At 32.7% G+C, this 22,602-nt stretch overlaps 1 protein-coding gene across 1 annotated transcript; it reads right to left on the bottom strand.

The window, feature by feature from the left end:
• Positions 1-3,309: 3,309 nt before the first annotated feature.
• On the bottom strand, positions 3,310-11,440 carry LOC117919185 (CTP synthase 1-like). Its single transcript, XM_034836306.1, has 22 exons — positions 11,164-11,440; positions 10,870-11,039; positions 10,264-10,343; positions 9,664-9,750; positions 9,536-9,586; positions 9,315-9,432; positions 9,172-9,228; positions 9,029-9,093; positions 8,825-8,908; positions 8,685-8,735; positions 8,531-8,593; positions 8,380-8,426; positions 8,173-8,242; positions 8,008-8,070; positions 6,529-6,618; positions 6,413-6,451; positions 6,059-6,286; positions 5,864-5,949; positions 5,571-5,619; positions 5,337-5,417; positions 5,148-5,241; positions 3,310-3,815 (listed from the first exon to the last, which is right to left on the bottom strand). Exons 2-22 carry the CDS (start codon positions 10,985-10,987, stop codon positions 3,619-3,621), a joined length of 1,818 nt encoding a protein of 605 aa, XP_034692197.1. The 5' UTR covers positions 10,988-11,039; positions 11,164-11,440; the 3' UTR covers positions 3,310-3,618.
• Positions 11,441-22,602: the final 11,162 nt, after the last annotated feature.

Raw genomic sequence — 22,602 nt, 5'->3', positions numbered from 1 at the left:
CTTAAGCTTGAGAGGATATTGAGTCTATGGAAAAATCAAGAAGAGGCTTTAACCTATGGGTGAAATCCTAAAGTAGTCATATATCCCTATGGATTGGGTCACTATGGATGAAAGTTGGTGGCAATAGTGTCTCGTTTGCTATTTACATGGGATACTAAAGTTTAGTTCATTCCTTATAGTGGGATGTTGAATCAACTTCAAAATTGGATTATGAGGCATCCAGTACTCTTATAGGTCCCAATGATCCTCACTCTTACCTCATATACCTTGTTGGCATAGGTTATAAGGGTCAGATTGGCTCTAGGTTCACTTTTATGCATAAGGATGTTCTGGTAATTATGTAAGGTTGCACAAGGATAAGTGAACAAGATCTTTGGATTTAGCTAATTGATTAATTAATAAGCTCCATTAGGTTAATTAATCAATTAGGACCTGTTTTAGGCTAAATTAAGTGACCTAAGCCCTTAGTAGACTACATTTAATTAAACTTAGTGGGAAACCTTATAAATACCCCCTTAGGGGTTAAGGTTTCCATAACTTTTTTTGGAGAGTCGTCTTCCACCTCCAAGAAAGAGTCATAGTCTCCACCATTTTTTTTACCTCCACCGAAAGTGTGTCAAGGTAAGGTTTGAGTCATCAAGAGGAAGACTCCAAGTTTATAAGACTTCTATGACTTTGTTCTTCATTTTCATTGCATAGAATTGGTTCGAGAACATCCAAATCTAAGTTATGTTTTTCATTAACACTTTCTAAATCCCTTTAAAGTTTAAAAAAATGTCATTTTTTCGTTGTGCATAGAAAAGCCTAGGATAGTTAAGTGTGATCCTAACGTGATTCAAGCTTAGGAAACTTAGAGATCCGAGTGTTTCCCATCACTTAGGGTTTCACCTACAAGTCAAAGTCTCCTATTGATTTCAGCACATTCTCAATATCCTCTTAAGGTTGAGAGTCTATAGAATATAGTAGCTTGGAAAATCATAACAATCCAATAACCTTATGTCATGATTCATCATAGGTCTTATCCAATGTGTAACCATACATACTAGTGCACTCACCATGGGAAACTCATCTAGACTGCCAAGACAAGGTATCATTCAAATAGGAGGTAGTGCATTACAACATCTACTAGATTGCCAAAATCCATGAATAGATTGTGAACTACTTATCATTTTGCAAGGAACCCATGACTTGTATTTTATGTGTAACTCCAAATGCACCTAAGTCATGTACAATATAAGTGATATGGATTTGAATGCTTAAATCAATATTAATGCATACAATTGATAGATAAGTGGAAGCTCAAGTCTAACTTTGTTACATCATGTCTTACTTTTAAGGGCTCTATACCAACACATATATTTCCTATGGATTGGGTCACTATTGATGGAAGTTAGTACAACTAGGTATTCCCAATATAGGCACCATGATATCTCATAGACAATGAGACAATGTGTCCTCTTAGGTGATCCTAAGAATGTGTGATCATGATATATGTAGTTGTAGTAATTAGTGAAGTAGAATTTGACATATGCTCTTATGAGTCAAGATATGTCAGTTGATCACATAATAAGAAGATCTATAACTCCAGGATGGTATAAATAATATTGAGAGATTGATAGCAAGTTATAGGGAGACAATATATAGTAGATAGCGGGTCATGAACTCAATCACTTTATATTTCATTACAATACACATAATGTACTAGAATGCAGTTGACTCTTTGTAGTAAGATGTTGAGTCAACTTCAAAATTGGATTTTAAGGGAGTCAATATTATTCTATGGGTCATAGTAGTCACTGCTTGAGCTCATATACCTTAATGGCACAATTTATGAGGGTTTGATTGGTTCTTGGTTCTTGGTTTATGGTTCTTGGTTCACTTATGTGCATAAGGTTGTTTTGGTAAATATGCAAGGTTGCACAAGGCTTAGTGAATGGTATCTTTGGACTTTGATAATCGATCAATTAGAGCCTTATTAGATTAACTAATCAATTATGACCCTTTTTAGGCCAGATTAAGTAACCTAAGACTAAGATGGACCTAAGTCACTTAGGCTCATAGGAAACCTATAAATAACCCTTGAGGGTTTAGGGCTTCATACTTCTGCTTCTTCCATTTTCTCTCACACATCCAAAGAGAGAACCCTAACCTTTATCCTCTAGAGATTGTCATCATCTTAGTGCCTAGACTAAAAAATGAGTCAAGTGGAAGATTAGTGGGTTCATGAGATCTCAATGACTACCACTGCATTCAACAACATTCTTCACTACAAGGAATCGATCTGGGAATATCCAGATCGTAGTAAGCACTTATAACCGGTAATACTAGATCTGTTTTTGTTTTTAAATGCTTCCATTGCTAGGATCTAATTGTTCTAGGATAGTTGCATGCACCTAATCAAAGCGAGGGCCAAGAAACGGAGTAATTCAAGGGGGTTTAAATATTCTTGTAAAACTATTTTAAAATAAAAAAACATAGTAAACAAATAAAAAATAATAAATGATAAAGGCAATATAATAATAAGGTTACATATATGTGTCTAAAAGATAAAACCCATTATTATAATATTACAATATGTTCATCGTCGTAATATTATCATTTTTAATAACATATCTTATTCCATGTATATAAAATTTTAATTTTGTTTTTTTACCATTTTTTTAAAGAAAAATCAAAATCAAATAAGATTTTATAATTTTCATTTTCTAAAACTAAGTTTCACTTTCATAATCAATAGCATTTTCAAGCAAAGAAAATATAGGAAATAAATGCTATTTTTAGAAAATGAAAAGTAGAGAATGTTTTTCAAACCAAAAGCAACCTAAAGATTCTCAAATATTTAAAATCATTGCATTAATTTTGTTTTTAATTTTAAACAGAATATTAAAAGTAAACCGCAATAAACTCGTTCTCAATAAAGTTATTATTAGGAGTAGAAAAATAAGTAAACGAAGAAAGATATATGGGGAGAGTCGGTGGCCGACAATAATAATAGCTCACGGAAGAGTATTGAAAAATGTAAGGAGAAGGTGAGAAAATTGTTCAAATTTGAGAATGATTGGGTGAAACAAAACTCTTGAGAGCTTTTCTATCTGAAAAACGTAGCTGTTTAGTAAGGTGGTATAATTATGAATCCGCTGATAATAGCACCTCAGCGTCAGCGACATCATCCAGACAGATGGTCGTATATCAGCTGCTGTCATTTCCGCCGTCATCCAGACAGAAATATAATGAAGAAAGTTTTTAAAGTTTATCTACACTGAGCGATAAGAGAAGTAGGAAGACAATACTTCCAAGGCAATGAGGATATAGGATAGCAACTGCAGAATAGAAAAGGAAATCAACATCATCCTAAGAAAAAAAAAAAAAAAGGAAATTGGAATTAAAATTAAAAATGAAAAACTCCCATCTTCTCGTTACAACGCAACTGCAAAATACAACTGGCTGTTCCGTATAAAAGTTCGGAATCCAGCTTCCTTGTATGTACGAGCCCTTTAGAGAGAGAGCCTATGACCAACCCATACTCAGATGACTGTACAGCGTCATAATGTCCTTGATATTCAGCAAACCACGTAGGAAAGACCCTAAAGTAAAAAGGCACCAAACTCGGCCTCCCCTTTAAACCTGAACACCATTACAATTGCGGTAAACATCATCAAATGATCCATTAGCAGGCTTAGTCGGAGATCCATTTTGGTATGTTTTCACCATTTTAGTACCATTGCTCATTCCTCCTTTCCCTGTCCCTATTTTTTGGCTGAATCGATCCTCCTTTAAAACACTATCCAACTGCCCACATGCTGCTGCTATGAGCCCTGTTTTTAACATAACAAAGCAAGAATCCACGCATCAGCAGTAAGAATCCCATGCACCACTCAGCAGAATAGCAAACTAGATTTAAATTAGTCTCCCCCCACAATCACCGAAATCAACAGCCACAGGACAATACAAGCACCAAAAGGTAGTTTATTTAGGCTCTTCCCTGTGCCCAACCACCCCCTCCCCTCAACATGATGTAATCAAGTTAAAGGATGAAAGTGAAAACTCAAACTTGTAGCTCATCTCAAAATGCTAATTTACTCAACAATATCTAAAAAGCCTCATTTTTATTTATTTTAATGCTTTGGCTATCGATATAAAGAGCAATAATCTATTTGACTTCTTTCAAGATGACAATTCAGACAAGAGGCGAGGGATTTTAAGGCTTGAACTAATCTTTTTCCATGCATATGCACCTAGAAGAATACATAACATATGCACTGAACATACATTATGGCAAAATTTATTCTGCTTGGCAAAGAAAATAATCACTTACATAATATTTTACAGTTACAATAGAAAAAAGACCTTTATCCTCAGCAGTAAGAAAATGTATTTCATGATAAATACATTTGTCCTCTAGAGGGGCAACAAAATCCTGATGGTTATGTTGGATGCCAAAAAAATTTGAGGGAAAATATGAGGGAAAAAATGAAAGGTACAAAGAAATTGTTTTTATATGCTTCTACAACTCATTTAATTATATTTGATTTTCTTTCGTATTTTCCATGATAAAACATAACATGATAAGATTATTTTCTTAAAAAAAAAAATTCCCTTTCTTTCATACTTTCCGAGAACCAGCCATAACCTAAGGAGTTTCTGGACTTCCTATGCACACGCTTTTTACACCTTTTCTCATATTGGTGCAATGGGCTGACCTCAAGCTAAGAAATTCTTAGGTGAGACCAGAGCATGCCTGTGTGCTTTGATGGAGACTTGGACCCAACACAACTCACAACCTAACTGTCATAAACCACTAAATAATAAGAAATGTTGGGGTCTCATATTTTGTTGGCCATAGTTAATTCTTGTTACAGCTTACTCATGAGTCATGATCCTAAATAAACAAATTAACTTTAGGCATAGCAATGGTATAATACCACTTCTACTATGTACAAAATATCAGCGCACGTTTCAGGTGAAAGAAACCTAAAACAAAAAAAAAAATAGCAACTCATGCAGCTTCTATGATGGAAAAACATAGAGTTTGATGCGCATTCAAAAGTGGCATGGCAACTTCAGTTAGCACTTGTATTTCAAACAATATAAAATTCAGCAAATTCCCTTAATTTATGGTTTAAGGAATTTTGAGATGAAAGACATACCTAAAAATAGAGCAGAAGGTTTTCCAGGTCTTGATTTAAATTCAGGATGGAATTGGACTCCAACAAAGTATGGATGATTAGGCAACTCAACAATCTGTAGGGTCAGTATGCCAGTAAGAACTCAAAACCGTAAAAAATGTACTAATCACAAATATTTACAATAATAATTGTGAGGCAGAAAATCCATACCTCCATACGTTGACCACTTGCATCTTTTCCAGTGAATGAAAGACCGGAATTTTCAAGATGCGTCACCATGTTAGGATTCACCTACACAAGACAGAATAATTTCTCTAGCAAAAATAAATATTTTATAAAATCATTGCGTGATTTGAGTGTAAGAGATGAAATACATCCCATCCACATGAACATATAAGCAAAGAAACTACTCATTGAGCTTTGCACATGTTTGGTGCCACACACCTCATATCTATGTCGATGTCGCTCATCAATGAAGCCCCTATTGCCATATCTAACACAATAAAGACCACAGGGTTAGCCAAGTTGAGGCATCTTCATTCAATATATCAGTACTTATATATCTTAATACATCTTTAGGTTTAGGTTGATATATGCACATCCATGTTTGATTGATGAACTTGGCTTGATATCATGGCATTGCCCAACTCATTTATCAAGACCACATTCTTACCATGTATACATATGTAATACATACATGTACTAGCTATGACTGGGGGGTGGTCAATAGTGCTTACAGCTTTGCAGATTTGCAGTCCATAACCTGGAAATATGTCCTCCTTGATCCCAAACGCATGGTTCCTCCCATGTGGGTTGTTGAGCCCTGATCACATAATACAGATATCAAGATAGTTGGTGCCAAAAGGAAAAGCAGAAAAAAAATTTGTTTCATTTCATCTTAAAATAAGTTTCAACCATGTAGAAACATAAACCTCAGGCATGAATATAACACAGGGATTCTTGGTGTTGGGGTCAAACTCAGTGCTGTTTGCATCTTTCAGACCAAGAACAGATCGAGCAAACTCAATAACAGCAATTTGCATTCCTAGACAAATACCAAGGAATGGAATTCTGTTTTCTCGGGCATACTTGGTGGCAAGAATTTTCCCTTGAACACCTCTGTCACCAAAACCTCCTGGAACCAGGACCCCATCTGCAGCCTGAAGATCAAGGCTAGTCACAAGGCTAATAAAGAATGTTACCACTACATGAGCTGGAAAATTAACCATGAGAAGAAAATTTTGACCCAGTTATTCTGAGTCTGATAGACCCCAAGCTACACAAACCTTCAACAAATTCCATGCAGCATTGTAAACATCAGGATTCTGGAAGGACAAATTTTTTGTCAATTTATGAAACTAGATAAATGGAAAGAGATGCAAGATTCGAGATGGACCATAACCTCTTTTGCTGTTTCAGGTTCAAGGTCACAGGCTGGAACCCAATCCACAATGAGTTTCTTGCCTTGGGCAACAGAAGCGTGCAGAAGAGCCTATGCAGCATAAGAATTAATGTATGAAAGGATAATATAAAAGAGAATAAAACAAGCACTTCTTGATATATTCTTCAAGAGTACACTGGCAGAATGAAGAGCCATATCATAAAATTGAGCCAATTGAGATTATGTAACAAAAGAAAAAAAATACTCATAATCTCTCAAATATTAGTTATTTTCCAAAAGTTACTCTTATTAATTACTTCATATTTAAATGATAGAACTTAATTTGTTCATAAGCTCATCATTACATGCATAATGAAGGATATCCTCCTAAAAAATTGTCCTTTTTAGACTAACCAAGACAGTGAATGGAAAAAATATATCACCAACAAAAATTACATGAATAAAAAAACCCAACATATCTGTATGAAAGAGACATCCTCAACATTCAGGAAGCAGTCCCCATGCTGATTCAGTAGAAGGCTTTGGCACTAAAGCATTTAGCAATATGTCCAACATTCAATATATGGCCACACTTTATGAACTTAAATCCTGTAAAGGAATGAGCTGGAACCCAAGACTTAAAGGAGCCAAAGTTCTAATACCACGTTACACTACCACTTCCCTTAAAACCTTAGGCTTGTAGAGACTAGAGAATGGACCAACAATTGTATATCAAGCTAAGACTAACAGGCAAACAGGATGGAATGGTGGATACAATTTTGGGAGGATGTGAATGAATTAATCCAAGAAATACAAAATGTTTGTCAGGATAATTAAATGGTCATATAGGGAAAATGGTTATAGAATATGAAAAGGTGAATAAGAATTGCAGGTTTGGAGAAAAGAGTGAGGCAAGAGATGCTATCTTGGAATTTGAAATAGCATATGATTTTGTAATAGCAAATGCTCAATCTAAGAAGAAGAACCAAGATTGAATGAGAATTAAAAGTTGAACAAATATTAGTCAAATAAGTCTTTCTTAGAAGGAGGATTGACCAAGGATCATTTGAGGATTGTGAAGTAATACCAGGAGAAAGTTTAACCACATCGTGGTCTTATTTTTATTACTCTTTTCTTTTCTTGATAGGAATTAACAACACAAGAATAGTGATAAAATGATTAAAAGGGAAAAAAAAAAAAGAGAATGGAGATGAAGAAACCCATCTTGTGTTGAATGAGATGATAGGTTGTACACGAACAGTGACAAGAGAATTCCTTGGACAATTTAGGGAAATGGATCATCTTGGTGATGAAATGAAGAAGAGGTAAATTATTGAGAAAAGAGTATATTGTGGAATGCTAAATAAATGAATAAAAAAATATAAATTAATCTTTTCTTTGAAAAAAAAAATAAAAATGTAGCTATCAAAAATTATGTGTATACGTGTACATATACATGTATGGCAGCCCAGATCAAGGATTAAGGGCATCTAAGTTCACCTTTATTACAGAGAGGTAAGAATCAGAAAGGCCTGTATACTTTCCAACCATGGCAATTCTCACCTGTAAGTTAAAGGAACCATAAATATAATAAAAAAAAAATGGGATGCAAACAATAAACAATAAAAAAATAAATTACAAATTTGAGAAATGGTCGGAACCCACTCGCTCATGTAACATGTCATAGAGTTCAGCCCTAGAAGTCCATTCCTCTAAACATGGCTCCCCAGCAACACTGCATATTATGGAACATAATTCCACAAAGATACCCAGAAATCCAAATGAAAAAAAGGTTGTCATAGGACGAATAATGCGTATACCATCCAGCCCAAAAGTAACGGATAAAGGGATGATTGCACTCAGTAGACAAACCTTAGAAGGTTCAACACTTTCAAGATTGCTTCATGTGCCTTCTGATCCTAATTGAGAGGTAAACAAAAGCATGTGAAACTTTCCAGAAATAATCATTATTATTATTATTATTATTATTATTGTTATGAAAGTAGGTTCCAAAAGGACTTACTCGTAAAAGCAAAGGGATGTGCCAGATGTTGGAAACATCATATAGAGTGATGATGTTTTCTGCCTGGAAAATGCAGCAACATATCAGAATCTCCCAGAGCAAATAAACAAATAATTCACGGAATGTGCAAGCAAAATATTGCCTAATCAAATACCGAGACATGGCAAAATTGGGAGAGCTTCGCCTTCACATTTTCATCAAGTGCCTGTGGAACACATTAAAATTCAGAACTTGGAAAACAGAGCATTGATGTACATAAGCACATGACCGATGGGGGGAGAGAGAGAGACATACCGTTGTGCTGCGACAGGCTAAGATATTTGGTGCCAAGCCAAGGCCTCTCAGTCCCCGAACACTATGCTGTGTAGGCTTTGTTTTCTGGATATGATTATTACCACCTCATTAGACCACCATTGTTCTGATAAGCTAATAAGATGCATGAAGACACTTAATCATCTAATATCACAAGTGGAGATATACCAATTCTAACAAGCTTACCTGTTCACCAACTACACTTAGAACGGGCACAAGGCTGACATGAATCAAGCAGAAGTTTCCAGCACCTGCTTTTTTGCAAAGGAGTCAATACTTGTAAGTAGCAACTTACACATCATAGAAAGTTGCATTGATCAAAATCTTACCTACGCGGTAAGAGAACTGCCCAAGAGCCTCAATAAATGGCATTGATTCAATGTCTCCTGCATCGTGACAGTTGTTTTTAACCTAACCAAAATGGAGAACAACTCATCTAGCCACATGAAAAAAAATAATATTGTTATTTTACCTATAGTTCCACCCAATTCTATGACACAAACATCAGCTGGACCTTCTTCCCCATCCACCGGTATCTTTGCTACACGCTCAACCCACTCTTGAATGGCATCCGTGATGTGAGGAACAACCTACAGAGGGAGAGAAAACATAATGAAGAACAGTGTAATAAATGTGAAGCTTTGATAAGCATATTTACATTATCACAGAACCAGTTCAGTAGTAGATAAAAACCTGGACAGTTTTTCCCAAATAATCCCCTCTTCTCTCTTTGTCAATAACAGACTGAGACAAAACATCAGCTGGGTCAATGATTTTCACAATCTGTAGAATGCATGAAATGCTCAAGTTAAACCACTTGCCTGGTAAATCTTCCCAGTGGTGATATTATTATCACGGGTCAACTTGATATCTAGAAATCGCTCATAGTTTCCAAGGTCCAGGTCCACCTTTGAAACACAAACACAAAACAAGCTATCAGTTGTGTCTATAAAATGATCATTTCCAGTGTCCATATTCCCCTCAGGTAATTTGGCCTGTTCCTACACATTTCGGAAACAAATGGAACATAGAGTTCCTGCTGCATATATGCCTAAGGTAAGCCTATTTCGAATGTTTTGCTTCATTTGTCATCATTTCAGTCCTCTTCAAACCATATTTAGTCTATTTGATTTTTACCAATTACCCCACTTCTTTGAGAATGGACGACATAGTGGGATTTTTATGTGTCGAAAAGAAATATGTAACTGCTCTTTAGTTCTTCTCATCATAAATATTCATAAATTCGATCAAAAACAGAGTATCTTGACCTGGTGGCAGAAAAACACCAAACTGACAATTTGAATCTGACACACCTTGTAAACATAGAGGGGACTGGCCTTCTAATGGTCTATAGTCCCTCTGGAAGATAGTGAAAGTAAAGAAAGACTAAAGCATTCATAATATGAGACAAGCTTCTCTACCTCTCCACCATCATCTAAGACATACACTTCCCCATGCTCAAAAGGGGACATCGTTCCAGCATCTGTGTTCAAATAAGGATCTGAGCGGAAAGAGACCCAAAAGTGAGAAAAATATATCATCTTGGTATGCAGAGAAAACAAAGCAAGGAAAAACAGCAACAACAAAACAGGGATGAGCCCCCCATCTCATCTTCAGCTCTACAGTTGAGGAAAACTGCGGAATACTGAAACATGATTGAACCTTCCACTTTGTGTGATTTGGACAATACTCACATTGAAAAAAGCAAAAAGATCATTTCAAAAACAAATCCAGCCACTCCAACCAACTTGAATAAAGTACATAGAAAATTTATGATTTAAGAAAATCCTTCCAATCTGATTTTACAGTTAAAGACTACGTTTAAAAACAGAAATAAAAAGAAGTTAAATTCAAAGGCCAAGCTGTATATGTTTTTCCTTTTTCTTCTTTTTTATTTTATTTTTGGTAAATCCTGAAAAGGATCTTTTTTTGAAAAAAAAAATATGCAGAAGAAAAGGGAAAAAGAAGAAGGGCATAACAAGAGAACAAAACGAGCAAGAAGAAGAATGAGAACAAGAAAGACGAACCTATCTTGATGGAAGTAACTCGAAGTCCGCAGGCCTTGAGAATCAATCCAATACTACTGGCAGTCACTCCTTTCCCGAGACCGCTTACCACTCCACCCGTCACTAAAACGTACTTCATTGTCTTTGACAATCCCCAACTAACAAAAGACTGAACCCTGCTCCGGTGACACCTAAACAGAGTACAGCATCCACACAAACTGAGAAAGCGATCTAGCACCTCTTCACAACAAGCATTTGAAGATTAAATCAGAAATAAGAAAGAAAAAAACAGCAGAGATGAACAAGAATAGAAACCGTGCTGCAATGGTAGTGGCTGGGGTTCGCAGGGCTGGTTTATATATATAGGATTCAGCTCCTCCTTTCTTCGACTTACAACTCTAGAGATGCAAAGATGGGTGAGTATTGGCGTCTTTATATAGCACCATCCCCAAACTCAAATGTAAAATTACATCTAAATATCCTCGGCAAGCCCCTTTTGTCTTGTCTCGGACGCACCAGCGTCACCGGCCAAAGGACGAAACTGGCAGCCAGACAGTGATTTTGAGGATTTTCGTTTTTCTTTTCCTCCCTTTGAGGCCATCATAAAGTTCTTTAATAGGCATTTATTGTAATCTTTTGTGCTCATTTTACTGGGATTTCTCTTTTTCTCACTGTCCCTTTCTCCTCGCAGCCTAGTTGTGTACACTCGATGAAGATTGTAATATTATATTCTCAAAGACCCCATGAGTGTATCACGCAAACAGGTGGAAAATGATCAATTTTCCTTTTCATTTTCGTGCAACCCTCCTTTTTATTGGTTATTTTATGAAGTACCTGACAAACTATACGAAGCTTTTCGAAATTTTGATTGGTCAAAATCTATGCATAGGGTGAATTGGTTATTAATGGATACATGTTCAAAGTTAAAACAGTAATTATTGAATATTTAAAAATTTATTAATCAGTAATTACTTAATGGGTGAAGTGGAGGAGAAATTTAAGTCCAGCCCTTTAAATTCAGTGCATGAAAAATGATGGCAACCTTAATATTCATGCTGTGGGACCATGACCCTCACTGTACATGGTTGGGAGGAAAACGATGAGCCAAAAGGAAAAAGAGGTGAAATCGGCAAAGAATGCGGCTTCCTCAACGTTGTTTGCATTGAGCCTTTTTGGGTCTTCGGCTCATCTAAGCGAGAATGTAGGCGCTAATGTAGATGTAGATGTAGACATCACCCGCTTCCCCAGTCAAAACTCCTTCAAAATATTTCAAATAAAAAAATTATTATATAAATATTTCAAATAAGATAATGTCACGTGTCATGATATGACACTTTTTTTAAAAGTGATTTTAATAAATATTTTATAATAATAATAATAATAAATATTTGTTCTTTAAAAAGATATTTGTTCTTTTAATTTTTATGGAAAATAATTTATTTTTAAAATTTAAGTTTTTTTTATAATTTATTATAAATTTTTTATTAAATAAAAAAAATCAAAATATCTAATTTTTTTAAATAAAAAAAATAATATATTATTTTTTTTTATTTCTTAATACTTAATAAAAATTAAATATTATAAAAATAAACCATCTAATATTTAATACTATTAAACATTAAAATTTTATTTTAAATTAAATTAAAAAAGAACTTCAAAGTCACATTTTAGTTCTTCTATTTGGGATAAGTTGAAGCCAAGTATCGTCTAAAGATTTTTTTCTAACGCGACATGTTTGATCCAAAAATTATGAAGGTGGAAAAAGTTCCCAATTTTACAAGGGATGTTAAACACACCTTATCATTTCCCTTTCTACATTTTTTTTTCTCCCTCTTTCACAGAGAAGACGTACCAGACAAGAAAGGTGGGCTGTATTTAAGAGCCTGCTTTTATAGAAGAAATGAAATTCCAATTTTACCCAAAATCTTCATTTCTGGCAAAATGTACCAACCATATCTTGATGTATTAGTTGTTGTTGGTTAGTGTGTTTTTAGTAAAAGTATTTAAATACCATGCATATCTTGATGTATTACTTCATGTTGGTGAGAGTGTTTTTAGTAAAAGTATTTATTTAAAAGTGTTTTTAATAAAAATATTCTTAAGAGAATTACTTGTAAAATTTTTTTAAAAAATATTATAAATAATTTTTCAACCTTTTAAAAAATATTTCAAATTTTTAAAGGATTTCAAATTTTTAAAGGAGTTTTTAAAATTTTCTTGGACACTTAATTTTTTTTCAAAAATATTTTTTAGGCAAAAAAAAAAAAAAAAACTTATCCTATAACCATTATCAAAACATATTTTTATTGTTAAAAAATAAGAAATTATTTTTTTAGTATTATTTGGAAAATCATTATATATATATATATATATATAAAGTAATTTTTTATTAATAATATATTTTTAAATAAAAAATATTATATCATGTGATTAAATGTACAAAATTATTTTTACATATTAAATAATAATATTAGATTGTATTGTACGCATACTTCTTAAATTCTTTTTTATTAAAATTTTGAATTTTGAATTTTGAATTTTTATTTTGTAAAATAAATGATAAAAATTCAAAAAAATTGAGAAAAAAAAAAAAAAGAAGATAAATTTATAACTCATGAATCATTATTATATCTCTTCACCTTCAAATAAATCATCTTACACTATTATTTATCAAACATAATAATTCATCAATTATGTCGTCTTCACAATCACTTCTGTCGACTGTTAGCATCCTCCTACCCATCAACTTTGGAAATCAAAGTTTTGAAACAAGCCGACAGAATTTTGTTAAGGATAAAGTTAGGCGATGTCTAATGGGGAAGGCAAGGGATATTCCCATAAATCAATTGGGATAAAGGTCACAGTCTTCCACCCAGAATGATCGAGAAAAGACGCCTCAATGTGAATGGCGGTCAAAGCCCATAATGATGGAAAATCCTTATCTTTTAAGAAACCACCACGTAACAACCAACGTCCCAACGGTCTCTGTACTCCTTCGTGTTACAGGTTTGCGGATAAATGTGGTTGATCGAAAGGGTTGCCCCATAATCTATTTATTACATAAATTAAGTTCTACTTTTTGAATTCTTGAAATTTTCTATTGGACCGGCCGTTTGCGGGCGTCAAACACGGTTTTCTTTTGTACCAACCCTTGAAGTCGACCCATTCCACGCATGCCACGCAGGCGTGTCAATTTAGTCAAAATGTTGTCCTTCCGGTGACTGTACACATCCAATGAATTACATCAATCCTCTACGTGATAGATGGACAGATCTACAGTTTCTTTGACTTTTGGATTTGTTTTTAGTCTTGGATTAGGGGATTTTGCTTTGCCGTTGGTGCTTTCCCTGCCACTTGTCGGGATATGATTAAACAAACATGCCAGCAACTTATGTGAGGCCAATTTAACAATAGCAGTTTTTGGATTTGGGTATCCTCTGTTTGAAAGTGTTTTGAGAATGTTTAGTACCAATTTTTAACATCTATAAGTGCTTCTTGTAGGAACTTAAATTTCAAAAATTATTTTTAGAAATGTAAAAAGGTTGTTAAAATGCATAATATATATTACAACTTCAAATCCTATAAGCTTAAATATTTATAAAAATCAAATTTAAATATTTTTAAAAAATTAGTTGTTTAAGAAAGTAATAAAATCTAGTTTAACAAGAGCTCATGCTTCATGCCCTCGCCTATATTTATTTTCTCAATTTGTTAAATTCAAAATAACTTGTTATATTTTTTTAATTTATTAAATTCGTGTGTAACTTTATAGAAGACTGTACCCAAGAGAAGATTTTAGAAATCTTAAGAGTTTAAGGGCTTCTTGGATTTTTTTTTTTTTAATGCTAGTTTTTTAAAAGTTATTTTTAAGTTAAAGAATGAAAAATAGATGTTTAGTGTTTTATAAAAAATAAGGGTGTTTTACTAATTGCTTTTAAAAATAAAAAAATAAAAAGTTTGGATAAACCATTTTTAAAAATAATTTTTCTATTTTGATTTTGTAAAAATATTCTAAATTCAATTTGTATAATATTAATTGAATCAATTCAAGTCTTACTAAAAAGAAGAATAGTTTTGTAATTAAAAATAAATAATTTTTTATGTTATAATAAAATCATAAATTATATATTTTTTATATAAAAATATGTTATTTTAGTATATGTTAGGAACATGATGATATTAACATTTTTGTAATTCTTTTTTTTTTTAACAAAAAATAATTATTATTATAATTTAAAAATAATCATTATTAATAATATTTTATTTAAAATGAATAAAAAATAAAGTTTAACTTTTTTAATATATAAATGAATCAAGTTCTTCGTTATATGCACATATTTAGTAATCAGTTATGAATATAATATTTAAAATGTCTTGGATTTAATCTATAATTAATAAAATTGATTTTTTGAAATTCCAAATTATTCTTAATATTAAAATATTAAGAATTTAAATTATTAATTACATTTTACTTAATTTTTAGTTTATTTAACTAGTGAAAAAATTCAATAAATATAGTTGTTTGTGTAAGAGAAATAGTAAAGTTGCAACTTATAATATATTAATTTTGATTTTTTTTTAGTAATTAGATTTATTTCTCTGAATTCCAAATTTTTTTAAAAATTGACAAACATATTAATAAATTTAATACATAGTGTCATTTGATTTAAATTTAATTTTTATAGTGAGAAAGTTTATAAAAATATAATTATATATAAAAAAAATAGAGTTATTATGAATCAATTTTTATCCATAAATATTTTATTTATTATTTAAGTTTTAAATTATTTTTAAAAATTATCATACTCATTAATGAATCCAACTCATTAAATCTTATTTAATTTGAAGTTTATTTATCTAGTAAAAAATAATAATAAAATAATTATTTTATGTTGAATACAAATAATATAGTCGTTTTAAACCAATTTTTGTATATTAATTTATGGTATTTATTATATCACCATTCAAGTTTTAAGTTATTTTTAAAATTATTATATTTATGAATGAATCCAACATATTAAATCTTATTCAATTTGAAATTTATTTGCCTAATGAAAAAAAAAAAAACTTTATAATATTATTTAGTTCCATAATTTTTTAGTACTACTAAAATTAGTTTTTGGGTTTCAAATTATTTATGTATCAAATATGCTTTTTAATTTGAATTTATTTGGTTATTGAAAAATGCTTATAATTTAAAGGAAAATAATAATAATATTATATTCAATTTTTTTTAGGTTTTACTGTTTTTTAAAAAAATTCTATTTTTATTTTATTTTTAAAAATTGACGAAAACAATCTTTACTTATTCTTTAAAAAACTGTTTTTATTTTATTTTATTTTTAAAAACTGAAAAGTAAAGAACAATAGACAAAAAAATATTATGAATTTTTTAAAATAATTTTTTATTTTTACAAACAGAAAATTATCTTTTAATCACACGACTTAACTCTAAGCTTTGAAAAAAAAAATTGATTGGTTATCCTATAATTCATAAATTATTATTTAATAGAGGATTTTCAAAAAATTATTTCTAGCTATAGAACCTAATACCAAAATCATATCTTTTAATAACTACATATAATTAAAAATGACTCAAACCTAATTAGAAGAAAAACAAAGTTAAAATTAAATACTCTTTTATGCCGGGTTAACGTGCTATAAGAATGGGTCCCAAGCAAGCATGACGCACGAGATGCTTCCACGTTAAACAAACTAATAAGGGGCAGTTTCATCCATTTAAAATTATATTTATTATCCAAAGAAAATGAAAAATATACTGTCACAATTCTGTTGGACTTTCGGTCAAATATGCCTAAAAATTAATTAGCCATCCTTGTAACGTGATACTCGACGGAATCCAGAATAAGAACAAACACCACCCCATTCTGACTAGGCGGAGGCGGAGGGGGTAGGTGTAGTTTGTGGACCCCACGATTGCTCATTAGTCATTACCACGTCAAGCGTGCATGGAGCCACATAAGGTCTGATATTAGGACTTCTTTTCAGCCAACTCACATACACGACAATTGATGCTGAATGTTAATGGGAGTAGTGGAATGTTTTTAAAAAAATGAATTAAGTAGACGTCGTTCAATATTTCGAAACTGTTGTTTTTGGAATAATATTACAGAATTGATCATGTCATCGATCTCACTCAAACTCGGTTTGAAAATGACTTGGTTGCCTTTTTAGAAAAATTTCTGGAAAAAAATTTATTCCAAAATCAACATTCGACTTTTCTTTTGCTTGGAGTTTAGCTTTGGTTTGTTCCCATGTGCATAGTATTAAATACTAAAGTCGCTTTTTATTAACGGGATATATTGTAGGGGTGCGATAATTGATTACCACTTGGATTGATTAAAAAGTAGCACTACGTGTCACCCTATGCTAAGGTGGTGAATTTGTTATGTCATCTCAAGTGGGTCCCTTTTCATCCTAGTGTGATAAACATGAATTAAACCTATCATCATTACCTTGATAAACATGAAGATACCACCACTCACCGGTGGACGGCTCCCTATCAAAAGACATACAGTTATCGACAATCAATGCCATTAAACTCTAAAAGGTAGCCCTCAAAAGTGATAATAGCCATTTAAAATCAATACAATTAACTATTACGATGCATGTCAAACAAATTACATATAGATAAACAAAGAAATCCACTATGATGGCATTCGCAAAACAACCATAAAAGGATGATTACTCTCCAAAGCTATAGAGAAATAAAAAACAATTTTACATTTGCTTTCTATCTATTGACCTACCCTCTTTCTCAACCATGGTTGACTTAACCATCAAAAAGGGTTGGTCGAATCGTCTCATTTCTTCTTTAACATACTCCATGCAAAACCACACATGAAGGAATTTCATAGGCCGCTCTAAGTGGAAAGGGACACAATAAATTAGAGTTATTTGTAGAAAGCAGAATAAAAAACCCCTAGTTCATTTAGTTGATTCAGTCACAGCCTAGATTTGAATGAATAGTAAACATCCTTATGATGAACCCTCATTGTTGTAAAAAGCCCCTATTGTTGCAAATTTAGGAACAAGTGGAGAAAATGAAGAGAAGACTCTCCAAGGAAAGAGAAGAGATAATGTGATAACTCAAAGAGCAAAACAAGCATAAAGAAGAGTTTTCCTAGGAAAACGCTTAGCTACAAAGAGTGAAGTTGGTTAATGACATAACCCTCCTAGCCCCACAATTATCCTATTGCACCTTTATAAGAGAAACTAGCCACCTAAGTAGATTGCTCGTGAGCAGGAATTAACTAATTAGAAGTGAATACGACGAAGTACCATGCATCTTGAAGATGGGAAAGTATTGATTAAACCACAGCTAATGGATCATATTCAATAGCCACGAGCCATGGAGTCCTTCACAATATAAGCCATTTATGGAATCACTTCCACTCCATATATTGAAGCAATCCTTTGGTAGGAGGCACCAAAGGGGTTCATAATTCCTAAATTCAATATGTCCAATGCGAGCTTCCTATTGGAACATCTTGATATGTCATGAAAATGATGATCCTAACACAAGGGAGTGTCCCTTTACTCTATAAAGTCTTCCCATCTAGCTTGTAAGGGTCGATGCTCATGTGGGTTCACCAATTGCTAGCTAATTCCATATCAAACTTTGAGAACTTAGGGTCCATTTTCACAACCCAATACATACTGCACTAGCAAAAAAGACTCCATCTCTATTCCAAATTTGAAAAAACAATAAGAGAGTTGCTACATGCATACATTCAGCGATTTAACATCGAGCTTTCCCAAGTTGAAGAATGTACATCTCATGTTGTAGTAATGGTCTTCAAGGAAGGACTACCAAAAAGGGTCTAACCTATTCTGGTTGCTCTAAAAGTCTTCTCCCACTAGCATCAAGGGTTTATTCACTAAAGCTCGAAAGTATGCTATGTTAAAAGAAGATCTTGATTCAAGGATAGCATATAAATCAACCCTAATCATCACCTACCTAATAAAGGAAACCTCTAGCCAAGAACAATCATCATTTCAAGACAAGGAACAAGGTAGTAAAGATTGACTGAGGGGGAAGAGTGGGGAAGATCATGGGAATAATGACAATAGAAAGGACAATCAACTAAAGCTGAATTTCACCCTCCTTCAGGCATCGTAATGGTTGATCCTTCATGACATCAAATATAAAGGGGACTACTAACTAACCCATTAATACATTACACTAGGAGTTTCTAAAAGACATCCCAACTAATATTGTTATTACTTGGAGTAAAAAGGTATTAAACTAATGAATATCTTAGTTTGAAAAGATACATTGAAGAACTAATAAAAAGAAATTGAAGGAACATATTGATAACAAGGGAATTAAGAAATGAGCAAACCAAGATAAGCATGAGTAACTACCATCATCACCAAAGGAACCTTCCCTACTATTGTAACAATTATCATCCACAACAGATCCATGGTTGTTGGGATACTCCTACTGGATCATAGGTGCACATTCCTTAAGAATTTAGGGGCTTTAGATCTAATTGTAGATGGGGCTTAAAAATTTACCATAGACTTAGATGTTCCTAGATCAAAATTCAAATATAGAAGATGGTCACAACTACTATGACAATTTTCCACCCAATTAGTCTTTCTTTGGCTCTTGACACTTGTATAGCTTCTTGAGAGAGAGAGGGAGAGAGAGAGAGAGAGAGAGAGAGAGAGAGAGAGAGAGAGAGAGAGAGAGAAATAGATGATTGCTTTTTAGATGAATGATCATAATTAATTAATTAACCCAACAAAAATAATTAATTATAAAACCCTTTGCAACCTTATGCTTTTCTTAAAATGCCTTTTATGCATGTAAATGATTAATATTCCATAAAGCCTCAAAATAAATAATCATAAGTTCTTGTACAACCTTGTCATTTTTCTAAAATGCTTTTATGCACACATGATTAAATCTTTAATTTCCCTCAAACCTTTGTACTAACAAAGACTATAATCTCAAGTTGAGACCACTGTGACAAATAGGAAACTACTAGCTCTCTCGAAATTTAATTATAAAGTTGACTCAATATTCCACTAAAAAAAGTTAATTGTATTCTAGTATCCTATGCCATTATATCGACATAAGATTTTTTTAGGATAGAACCTTGGAAAGCATGACATGATGTAACAACTTTATATTCATTAATAAATTTATTTATTTATGCTTTTGTTTCTCATTAATATCCTATTTGCATTAATTGGTTATCTGAGCATACATGCTCATCTCACTTGTATTGTGCATGACTTAGGTACATTATGAGTTGCATAAAAGACACAAGTCATGGGTTCCTTTTAATATAATTAGTCGTTCGTAGTGGATTTATAGATTTCGATAATCTAATAGACACTATAGTGCATTACCTCCTAATTGGAATGATGACATGACTGTTGGAATGAGTTTCTCATGGTTAGTGTAATAGTGTACATGGTTACACATTGGATAAAACTTATGATAAATCATGACATAAAACTATTAGTTGTCATGATTCACCAAGTTACTATACTACATGAACTCTCAACCTTGAGAGACTATTGAGTCTATGCCAAAATCAATAGGAAGCTTTAACTTATAGGCGATATCCTAATATGATTATATGTCCCTATGGGTTAGGTCACTATTGATAGCTGTTGGTGGTAACAAATATTCTCAATAGAAGCATTATGATATCTCATAATATTAAGATAATGTATACCCTTGGGTGATCCAAAAGAAATATAATCTAGAATACTATAGTCATAACAATTCCTTTATTGGAATTTTGATATATGCTCCTATAGCTAGAGAATATTAATTGACCAGATAATAACTGAGATTTGTAGCTTAAGGATTGGAGAGGTAATCTTAATAGGTGATAACACTACCTTGTTAGATTATGAATACCAATTTATGGGGAGTTTGCATGTAGTGGATAGGTCACAAACCCGAGTTTCATCTTGTTATTCTTTACATAAGGTATTGGAGTGTAGTTAATTCTCTATAATGAGATGTAAAATCAATTTCAAAATTAGATTATGAATGAGTCAATACTCTTATGGGTTTTAATGACCCCCACTCGAGCTCATATACCTTGATGACATGATATATGAGGATTGGATTGACTCTAGGTTCACTTATGTGCATAAGAGCATTTTGGTAATTATATAAGGTTGCATAAGGGTAAGTAAAAAGTGCCTCTGGATTGGGCTAATTGGTTTATTTGATAGCCTTATTAGATTAATTAATCAATTATGATATTTTTTAAGATAGATTAAGTGACCTAAGCCCTTAATGGATTCAAGTTAATCAACCCCAATGAAGAACCCTATAAATATTCTCTTTGGGTTTAAGGTTTCTAGTTAGTCATCTTCTACCATTAAAGAGTAGAGAGCTATAACCTCTACCCTCTCATACCTATCTATCGATTGTGTGCAAATATTGAGTCAGAACCATCAAATAGAAGATCTTGGGTGTACGAGACCTCGAAGACTTTAGGCTTCATCTTCACCACTTGGATTTGATTTGGGAACATCCAACTCAAGGTAACATTTTATATTGCACTTTAACCTAGATTTGTATTTTTAAAATGCATGCTTTGATTCTTTTCCATAAGATCTAGAAGCCCTAGGGAGTTTTTATGCACTTAACCCAAGTATGGGATAGAGAATGGATAGATACAGGATTACCTACAATAGAATCATATCAACTTCGATTTCCCCATCGATTTTAGTCCCAATGATCTCAATCTCATTAAAAAGTGTAATCATAAAAATAATGTGATCTTTAACGAGAGTTTCTTCTGTCATCATAGTATTCATGATAGTCCTTAGGGCAGTTTGCCTAGTTAGCTTACCTTTATCACCAAACTGGGTGCATAAAATATCCTATCCTAGGCTTTTATAAATCTAAGAACAATAGAAAATTTTGTTTCAAAAACCAAAAACATACCAAAGATGTAGACAAAAGTGTCATACCTATGATTTGGATGTTCTTGGATTAATTCTTGTCAATGTAGAAAACTTCGATATCGTAGATGATCTTGTAATCATAGGGATATTCCACTAGAATGACTCCTCCTTGAGTCTAGGCACAAAGATGGTGGAGATCTCACGGTTTGAGGCTAAGGTTTTATCTTTGAAATGTATGAAGAGAATGACAAGACTAAACATTAAAATCCTAACTTTTAAGAGGGGTATTTATAAGCTTCTTATTAGACTTAAGTGACTTGATCCCACCATGGGTTTGAGTCACTTAATCTAGTACAAAAAGGTTGCAAATTGATTAATTAACCATATAGGACTCCAAGTAATCAATTAACCCAGTTTAGAGATACCACTCACTTACCCTTGTGCAACCTTGCGTGATTACCAAAATGACCTTATACACATAATTGAACTAAAAACCCTCTCAACCCTCATAAACTATGCTATCAAGGAATATGAGCTCACACGAGAATTACTAGGACTAACAAGACAATATTGGTTCCTTTAGAATCCAATTTTGAAGTTGACTCAAGATCCCACTATTAAGAGTTAACTGCACTCTAATACCCTATGTATATTACAATGATACACCAAGTGCTCGGTTGTGTGACCTGCTATCCCCTGTATATAATCTCTCCATGAATCGGTCGCTCATAGTTTAATAAGGTGAAAACTATCAACCTTTCAAGAATAACTTTACAAGGTTTGAGTTATAAATCCTCAAATTATGTGATCAAATGACATACTTAAGCTCACTAAGAGCATATGTCA

Source organism: Vitis riparia, chromosome 1 (assembly GCF_004353265.1).
Source record: "Vitis riparia cultivar Riparia Gloire de Montpellier isolate 1030 chromosome 1, EGFV_Vit.rip_1.0, whole genome shotgun sequence".
In the NCBI taxonomy this organism is placed as follows: Eukaryota; Viridiplantae; Streptophyta; class Magnoliopsida; order Vitales; family Vitaceae; genus Vitis; species Vitis riparia.
Note: the sequence above shows the minus strand (reverse complement) of the source record. Positions and strands in the feature narration are given on the sequence as shown.